This window comes from Primulina eburnea, chromosome 15 (genome assembly GCF_022965805.1).
Source record: "Primulina eburnea isolate SZY01 chromosome 15, ASM2296580v1, whole genome shotgun sequence".
In the NCBI taxonomy this organism is placed as follows: domain Eukaryota; kingdom Viridiplantae; phylum Streptophyta; class Magnoliopsida; order Lamiales; family Gesneriaceae; genus Primulina; species Primulina eburnea.
The window spans coordinates 16,812,584-16,822,889 of NC_133115.1; the positions used below are offsets into that span (position 1 = coordinate 16,812,584).

Sequence of the window (10,306 nt, forward strand, 5' to 3'; positions counted from 1 at the left end):
TTAAAACATTTTATATTAATTAATAAAAATTAATCGTGCAATTAAAATAATTTTCTTGAAAATCTACCGTCTCCAATTCAGTGAGCGAACATGTAGATAGAGTTGTATGCTCTTCTTAAGCTATTGGAGATTTGTTGTTTGAGATATTTTTTGCTTTATCTCAATATGTAGGTAGGTAGTGGTGGTAGTATTGGGATTCAGAATGATATTGGTAGCGGCTGTGATATCAATCGTCTCAAAAAAAGTTGTAATGTTGATAATGTGAACCAACATCAAGTTGCATCTCAGGTAATTATCTTAAAAGTTTGTGTTATGTAAACCACATTTGTTATAAAATAGATATGGCATAATTAATACTTTGTATTGTTTATATGCAGTCAAATTTAAAAAATGTGTGTCATGGAGATATCTCTGAAAATACTAAATGTAAGTTGCTTCATTGATGGGTGATGGAGTTGTTGCTGAAGGACGAATTGCTTCCACAGATCCAACTGTAAAAGTGCATCATGTTCCTCTTGGTAGATCTTGTTGGAAAGTTTGGGTTGATAGAGTTCTTGTGGAGCAGGTAGACTTAATTCGACCGAATTCTGAAATGATTTTTCTGGATGATGCAGTTGGAAGCACAGTAGCATGGTTTTCTAAATTTATCGTTTTGTGTGACTGATACAGATCTTATATTGGTTCTAGGGTTAGAGACAGTATAGCATCAAATCATCATATTACTGAGTATTTTGTTTACTTTATCAAGTTTTTTGTCTTATTGGATAAAGGAGAATTGACATTAATTACTTAGTTTTTATATTATCTTATTATTTGGTTTTAATTCCGGTGATTAGTTGGATGTTGTGTGATAAATCTTTTGAGTTTCGATATTATTGTTTAAAATTTGGTTCATAATAATATAAATAACGTTAATGTGCTGCACGTTGCTGATAAACCAAATCGACAGCGTACAATATATCAATTACAGCTTGCATTGCACCTTATCCACAGCATATTGCGCATGCCATGGTTGCTTTTAACCACAGCGTGCAATACCCGCTGCTAATTAATCATCAACAGCATATTGTTGCACGCTGCCAATTAATCATCAACAGCATATTGCGCATGCCATGGATACTTTTAATCGCAGCGTGCAATGCACTCTGCCAATTGGTGAACATATCAACAGCATGTTTTGCGCACGCCATGGATACGTTTAAGCACGGCGTGCCTTGCACGCTGCCAATTGGTTAGTATATCAACAGCATGTTTTGCACGACGTTGAAACTTTTAACCATAGCGTGCGGTGCACGCTGCCGAAAAGATAACTATCCATAGCACACTCCGCACGCCGTTATTAAAGTCAACCGCAGCGTAAACTGCACGCTGCCAATAGTTTCAAACTTAAGACGGCTTTCAACTTTACAGCGTGCGTCGCGGCGTGCCATGCACGCCGCGGATACCTTTCCGCGGCGCATATTGCACGCCGCGGAAACCCAGTTTTCTTGTAGTGAATAATAATGCAATAATAATGCATAAAATACATAAAAATATTTAAACACAAATTAATGAAATAAAAATACATTTAAAGCTTTAAATTAATTTAATAAAATACTAAAGAAATTTAATAACTTGCATGCATGTGGTTTACGTGACCTTTCAAATTTTCGGGACGTTACAATAAATAAATGTGGAAATATTTGGGTTGGATAAATATTTGAGGAGGGAAAAGAATTGTTTCCCTCCATATAAAAAATTACATCAATTAAAAACGTCAGGATAATTAATCTAAAATATTTTTTTATTCCCACATTTTTTATCTGTTTTTCCCTCCTCCAATATTTATACAACCTAAATATTCCCACATTTGTTATTGTCACTATAAATAACAAATACGAAACTTTTAGTCCTCATTATAAATGATTTTAACTGACATATAAATTTGTCATTATTACTATAATAACAAGGCATGTATAAATGTATTTAAAATATGAGTTTTCCTGACATTTAAAATTGTCATTATATGAATAATTAGTGACACATATGAAGTCGTTATTAACATCTTATAATGACATTAAAAAATGTCAGGAAGTTTAAGACGACATTGGAATAGAGCACATTTGTTGGAGGTGTCAATAAAACTTAAATGTCATTAAATATTGAATATGATGACATTTATGAATTTCACTATAAGCATTTATTCTTGTAGTGACTTCTTCTTCTCAATTCTCTCACGTAGCACACACAGAAGAGAAGACTAGTTCTTCTAGTGAACATAAGTGAATCACGCCTCAACTCTATCAATTTTTATTTAAAATATTTATTTATTTAATTTAATGAATTAAAAAATAATATTAAATACATGTATAATTCGTAATTATTGTGTATATCATTGTAAATTTAAGTTTCTGTAATAAATGTATTTATTCAAATATCAAATATTTGTACTCTTACTTTTTAATATAAATTATTACTTTAATTATATATACATATATATTAATATATTTTCGTTTAATACTATTTCAAACATTTAAATAAATATATGAAAAATAATGAGCAATATCATTATTTTTTAAAAATAAATTAACTAATGATATGGACAATTGGAATATTATTAAATATAACACTACTTACTTATTTCTTTTTTTATCATGGATTTTTTGGCGAGAAGTTAATATATATATATATATATATATATATATATATATAACAACTCTACTTATATTTATATATATATAGATTTTTGCAAATAAGAAAAAATCGAATATACAAAAAAGAAAAATATACGTATAGAAATTACAAGTTTGACTTGTGTAGCAGCAAGACTATTGAACATGAAGGGCATGCAGGCTGCCCTTATATCATATATATGTACAACATACACTCTTGCAATGCCATTGAAATTAAACCTATCATGCAAAAAAAAAAAAATTAATTGTATCTATCTAATTGTATCCATTTTGATTTACCTCTTCGATCCCTTATCACTAAATTTATTAAAAGAAAGAACAAAATCAGAATAAGGCACTTAACAAAATGTTATACCAAATTGGAAACGTTAATATGATTACTGCAACTATAATGAGAACAATGGCGATGCAGGTGCATTTCCTCGAGCTCTTCTGGTACTCCCTCGCTTCTTGAAGCTGCTCCGTGCCCCGCCTCACGAACGAGCTTGCATGGGAGACGTGGCTCTCGATATCATTCAGCTGCTGTCCCTGCGACTCCACCAGCGCGGCCATGTCCAGGAAAATCTGGTGTAGTTCTGTCAGGTTTTTCTCTATCTCCTTAACCGCGTCGTGTCTTTCTTGAATTTCAGATATGGTGTCCAGGATCTGGCCCCGGCCCTGATCTTGGATTGCCTTTTGGAGGAAAGTTTCACTCTCCCCGCTCGAGATCAGGTTCTCGATTAGCTCATCGTTCGCCTTCTCCCCGGTGATCGTGAAATATCTCCGCCCCACGGTTTCTTTGTATTCGTCGTTCATTCGAGCTCGAAGGCCCTGGAAATCATCCATCATGCCTTTGAGTTTTTTACCGAGTCCACTGACCACAGAGGTCCGAGTCCTGTCGGCGGAGGATCCAGGTCCGCAGCCCGGGACTCGCCGTTGGGCGGCATTTGATTGCTCTAAGGCTTCCAGCTTCCCTTTGATTATTTTCACAAGTTTCAAGACTTGGGAGACGTCGGAATCCATCCGGGCTCGGAGCTGTTTCATCGTCATGGCATTATGGACAGTTTTGCTCTCTTCATTGGATTCCTGGAGCCGTTTGTAGAGCCTCTCCACTTGCTCCATGTCTTGTTTGACTTTTTCGACATCGTCGAAAAACCGGTTTAGGTCGACGGTTTCCGTCCCATTGGCTCCGCCGGACTCGAGATCAGCGGTCCTGAGGTCCTGGTATTTCTTGAAAGATTGTGAGAAGAGGTCGTTCATCTTTACGCCGCTTCTGTGGTGGTGTGTAAAGCTCTTTTCTTGTGAACAAGGGTGGTGTTACGGCGGCGGAAATGATGGATGGCTTGTCTCAACTTTTCTTGATCTCCTCTCCTTTTGGTGTTTGTATTTTCATGGTATCTTGACGGAGGGACAAGAGAAGGCGAGAAAAGCCAAGTGTTCATTCATGAAGAAATAAGGTGATATATTTTTTTGGTGATACTGATTTTGGGACTAATATTAGAAGTATTCAGATACATTTAATGATCAATCGATAAAAGAGGAGAAAAAGGATGGTTGGTTCTTATCCCTTCTATTTCAACCTTTGAAATTTCATATTCAATTTGTTTTTTCATCAAATGTTTAGTCTTATTTGAACAGCTTAATATATCAAAAGTTTTTCGGATATTTTTGAAGCAACATCTATCATATCGCAAATTATTAAACTTTTTAGGAACCATATATGGATTAGATATGGGAATGGATCCTCTACTGTGGGCATCACCATAATTAGGGGATTTTGTGGCACAATTTTTTTTTTTAAAAAAAAATTGTTATATTTATTTTAATTATTTTGGGGCTTTTTGTTTCTTCTTTCTTTTACTATCAAATTTTCTTTTTATACATTTTTAGTCTTGTTTAAAGTATATTATAATTCTTTCTTTGATCATTTTTGGAATTTTTGTTTCCTTCTTTCCTTTTTTTTTTCACATTTTGTTTATTTCGTTTGTTTTGAGAGTAAAACATATTTATTTTTCAATTTTAGTTCTTTCACATGCTTGATTCGTCCATTTCTTTTCTAATTTTTTGACTACGGAATTTATTTAATTTTTGCGTAAAATATATAAATATCATTTTCTATATTGAAATATTTAATTAGTTGATACTTGATACATTAGTATATAGTACATAAATATAAATTATTACAAGAGAAAAGGATAATAATTTAGACAAGATCAAAAAGCAATATAAAATACTTTTATTGGATACAAAAAATAGAAGTCGAAAAGGAAAACAAAAAGACCAAAAAACTTAAAAAGAAAGTATTAATTAAAATATATTAAACGACAAAAAAAAAAAATTTGTGTTGCGGGTATAAAGCGACTCCACAGCCCCTGCTGTGAGGATGCCCACAGTAGGGGATCCATTCCCGATTAGATATACGTATGCAAAAAATTTTCCCCAGAAAAATGGAAGGAACAAGTAATCCACCCCAATACGCCTCCTTTATTTAAACCAAAAAATCTTATAACAATATATAATATGTCAATTTTGTGAGATAGATACTCGATCCATGAAAAAATGTAAATTTTTATTTAAAAAAATATTTTTCATGCCACGTATGGACTGAATCAACTTGTCTAACTGATATGTATTCGTGACACCGTCTCACTGAAGATTACTCCCTATATATCTTGGGATCTCGGTTTTCTACACGCCCAAACGCAGCGGAAGTTTTAAAATTTTTATTTTATTTTGACAATCAAAATATATATGTTTGAGCGCTCGTATGATTTTTTAACAAAACATACATAGGATGTTAGAAAATTATACCTTTAGGTGAATAAATCACTGGACACCAACCGATCCGGTATAACAGATCTGGCTCTTGATGAATCCCTACGATCTTTCTTCAAAAGACTCCTTTCTTTCCTTCAAATTAGGTCCACGACTAGAACGTTCGTTCCTCTTCTGATTTGCACTAGAAAAACTAGAAGAGATTTTGCGTAGAGATATAACACGAAAAATTCGACTCAAAATTTTAAGCCAAAATTTTCTTGCTTTTTGAAAGAATTTTCGAGAGTGCTTGTGATGAATTGAGATATGAGATTCTCGTTTTTCGGAAAAACAAAAACCCACCGAAAAATGCATGCTCTCATTTAGGAATTAGAAATATTTTTATTTTAATACTAATCATTCATTTTACTTAATTAATTGAATTAATTGAGATAATGAAAGATTCTTTAGGCAAGCAAATCTTGGTAAATCTCGAGTTGAAAATCCTTGGGCAATAATAATAAAATCCTTATTATTATTTTTTCTAATCCACCCTTAACTTAATTAATCATATTAATTAAGTTAACTATAGATTCTAATTACATAATTAACATTAATAGACTTGATTTAATTAATTGGACTAGTCCAACTAATTTAATTAATTCAATCAAAGTCCATTAAAACTTTAATTATTTATTATGTTGGACTTGTACTCCTACAAGCCCATTAAACATATTACCCACCATATTTAATTTATTAATTAATCAACTCAACTTTTGAGCTTAATAAATTAAATACATTATAAATTCAACATTTGAATTTATTATTTAGATTATAAATTCAACTCCTTGAATTTTTATCACCTCCAAAATTTAATTATCATAAATTCAACTCCTTGAATTTACAATATCATAATATAAATTCAACTCCTTGAATTTATTATCTCAACGGGAACAAACGATCCAGTGCTTGTGTGACCCTCAATGGTTCAGGGATACAGCTAGCCGTGGGTTCACAACTCTTTGTGATTCAGAATAATATTTATTCTTATTCGGGCTTACCCTAGTTAGCCCCATTCTTTTCATCAACACTTTGATTAAGAATGTCAGAACTCATTTCTGATTGCACCCACCGGATCATGGTAAGAGCGTCTAGTAGCATCGCCCCATGATCCCCTAGGTATCACTGATAGTGCCTGCAAGAACCAGTCGATTATGATTAACGTACAGTACGGTCCCTTCATCTCATATATCCCGATCGAATCTGCAACCATTGGTTCATCGAGGGTTGCATATTAATTTGATAACTATGTGATAACTATAATAGTGGCATCGCGTGTACTATTTGGAGAACTCCTTCTCCAACGTACATCTCGTACTCTGGCCAGAGATTCCATGCACTATTATTTCATTAGATCACATAGGATATCCACACCCGTAGGTGAGCGGTGAATCCCCGACTACAATGCACTGGCTCCTATATGTGTCGCAACTGTACCCAACCTCGCCACCTGATGACTCTCCTGGAGCCGGTAAACGAGTCAAAGCACAGCCCTAGCATATAGAGCCTCAGTGTTGTCCCGGGTCGTAAGGACTAATGGTGTACAATCATAACCACGAACTTATCCTCTCGATGAATGATAACCTCTTGGAAAGTCCGAGGGAGGGTTGTTCGGTATAATCATCATATGACTACCCATCTGCATGTTTGGACATCTCTATGCCCTTACCAAGAAACGCAGTACACAACATCACAGATGCTAGTCTCGAGCTCAAGCGACCTTTATCCATTTTTTAGGCGGCTGAATCGACTAGGAACGAATTTAGAATATGCGGTGTTTACAAATGAGTTTCAACATCGAATTACGATTCATTTGTATTAAAGCATAATCAAGGACTTTATCTATGCTGATTGCATGGGTATACAGATAAAGTATAACAAGACCATAAAAAGTTAAATTATATTAAAATAAAGATTGTTTATTTCACTTGAGTCAATAAATTCCCTAGCCAACCGTTGACTTGCAGGGCATCTACTCTAACAATATATACATACATATATATATATATATATATGTCTATGTGTGTGTGTGCCTCGCTCCTCCTCTTTCATATATATTTCTTCCTTTGTAATTTATTGTTGGATCTCGGTTTTCTACGCGCCCAAACGCAGCGGAAGTTTAAAATTTTTATTTTATTTTGACAATCAAAATATATTTGATTTGGACGCTCGTATGATTTTCATAATCAAACATACGTATGATGTTTAGTAATTATACCTTTGGTGAATAAATCACGTGGCTCCAACTATTTCGGGGTTAGCGGAGATAGCTCTTCGTGAATCCATACGAACGTTCTTTGATCTACTTCGAATTAGGTCTACGACTAGATGGTTTATTCCTCTTCCAATTTGCACTAGAAAATTGGAAGATATTTTGCGTAGAGATAGAACACAATTTTGTTCAAAACCTTTTGAGAGAAAAAATTTGAATTGCCAAAATTTTCTTGCAATCTTCCTTCAAAACTCACGAAGGAAGCCTTTTAAATTGGAATAAAGAAATCTTGATATTTCTTTAATTATGATTTACTTAATTAATCTCATTAATTAAGTAAACTAAATTTTGAAGGAATAAAGTTGTGATTTTCGAGAATCACCATGACCTTAGTGGAGGCTAGGTTTTCAGAATTTTATGAATATCCTTCTTGTTAACCCTACGCCTAATATATATATATAATTAACATTAATGGGCTTGATTTAATTAATTGGGCTACTCCAATTAGTTTAATTAATTTAATCAAAGCCCATTAAAACTTTAATTATTTAATATGTTAGACTTGTACCCCTACAAGCCCATTAAACATATTATCCACCATATTTAATTTATTAATTAATCAACTCAACTTTTGAGCTTAATAAATTAAATACATTATAAATTCAACATTTGAATTTATTATTTAAATTATAAATTCAACTCCTTGAATTTTTTATCACCTCCAAAATTTAATATTTAATAAACTTAACATTTGAGTCTAATAAATTAAATTCTCAAATTTTATAAATTCAACTCCTTGAATTTATTCTCTCAAAATTTAATTATCATAAATTCAACTCCTTGAATTTACTATATAATATAAATTCAACTCCTTGAATTTATTCTCTCAACGGGAACAAACGATCCAGTACTTGTGTGACCCTCAATGGTTCAGGGATACAGCTAGCCGTGGGTTCACAACTCTTTTTGGGATTCAGGACATAATCCTTTATTCGGGCTTACCCTATTTAGCCCCATTCTTTTCATTAACACCTTGATCAAGAATGTCAGAACTCATTTCTGATTGCACCCATCGGATCATGGTAAGAGCGTCTAGTAGCATCGCCCCATGATTTCCTAGGTATCACTGACAATTATGATTAACGTACAGTACGGTCCCTTCATATCATATATCCCGATCGAATCTGCAACCATTGGTTCATCGAGGGTTGCATATTAATTCGATAACTATGTGATAACTATAATAGTGGCATCGCGTGTACTATTGAAGAACTCCTTCCCCAACGTACATCTCATACTCTGGCCAGAGATTCCATGCGCTATTATTTCATCAGATCACATAGGATATCCACACCCGTAGGTGTGCGGTGAATCCCCGACTACAATGCACTGGCTCATATATGTGTCGCAACTGTACCCAACCTCGCCACCTGATAACTCTCCTGGAGCCGGTAAACGAGTCAAAGCACAGCCATAGCATATAGAGCCTCAGTGTTGTCCCGGGTCGTAAGGACTAATGGTGTACAATCCTAACCACGGACTTATCCTCTCGATGAATGATAACCACTTGGAAAGTCCGAGGGAGGGTTGTTCGGTATAATCATCATATGACTACCCATCTGTATGTTTGGACATCTCTATGCCCTTACCAAGAAACGCAGTACACAACATCACAGATGCTAGTCTCGAGCTCAAGCGGCCTTTATCCCTGTTTTAGGCGGCTGAATCGACTAGGAACGAATTTAGAATATGCAGTGTTTACAAATGAGTTTCAACATCGAATTACGATTCATTTGTATTAAAGCATAATCAAGGACTTTATCTATGCTGCTTGCATGGGTATACAGATAAAGTATAACGAAACCATTAAAAAGTAAATTATATTAAAATAAAGATTGTCTATTTTACTTGAGTCAATAAATTCCCTAGCCAACCGTTGGCTTGCAGGGCATCTACTCTAACATTTATATGGTACTATTATTTCCTATGTGAGAACCCGGATTTTCGAACTAAATCATCTCAAAAATCTCAAGGGATATTAGCTCAAAAAGAATCTATGCGATGTGGTACCACAATAGTCAAAGTGTCATCACTAGAGGAAGAAACCCATAGCTCAGGATCTCAAGATTTTAGCTCAAGGAAGCTAATTGATTCATGTCTTAAATGAGCAAAAAATACAGCCATGGGAGAAGTTAGGAGTTGGACATAATCATGATGCAAAAATTGTCCCTTTAATAAACGAAGTTGTCTCTAGAGTGTGGATAGATTTTGACTATGAATAGAGTTTTGACCACTTTCATGCACTTGTTCGGGCTTCAAGCACTTGGCCTATAAATACCTCACTAAGCTCCAACATTTGCATTCCAAAATCTCTCCACAAGTTTCCAAATTCTCGTTCTTCTTCCTATCAAAAACAAGATGCCATCTTCGGTCCATGCTCCTCAAAATCGAGCAGTATTTGATCAACATTGCAAGGCCATATCCAGTTGCCGTCAAGTTTCGATCAATTTCGAACCGTACATTTGAACAAATTGTAAGTGGGTTTATATACATGTTTTAAACATGTATTTATGTTTTAAATTTTGACCGATTATATTGCTTTATGCTTGCTTATGTATGTATTGCTATA

The 10,306-nt window shown here is 34.1% G+C and overlaps 1 protein-coding gene across 1 annotated transcript; it reads right to left on the reverse strand.

Annotated features, from left to right (window-relative positions):
• Positions 1-2,773: 2,773 nt before the first annotated feature.
• On the reverse strand, positions 2,774-4,125 carry LOC140813467 (syntaxin-125-like). Its single transcript, XM_073171940.1, has one exon. The coding sequence runs from the start codon at positions 3,909-3,911 to the stop codon at positions 2,997-2,999; it is 915 nt and encodes a 304-aa protein (XP_073028041.1). The 5' UTR covers positions 3,912-4,125; the 3' UTR covers positions 2,774-2,996.
• Between the last annotated feature and the right edge of the window lie 6,181 nt (positions 4,126-10,306).

Coding starts and splice junctions, on each gene's coding strand:
- LOC140813467 (XM_073171940.1), bottom strand. CDS start 3,911: ATGAACGACCTCTTCTCACAATCTTTCAAGAAATACCAGGACCTCAGG.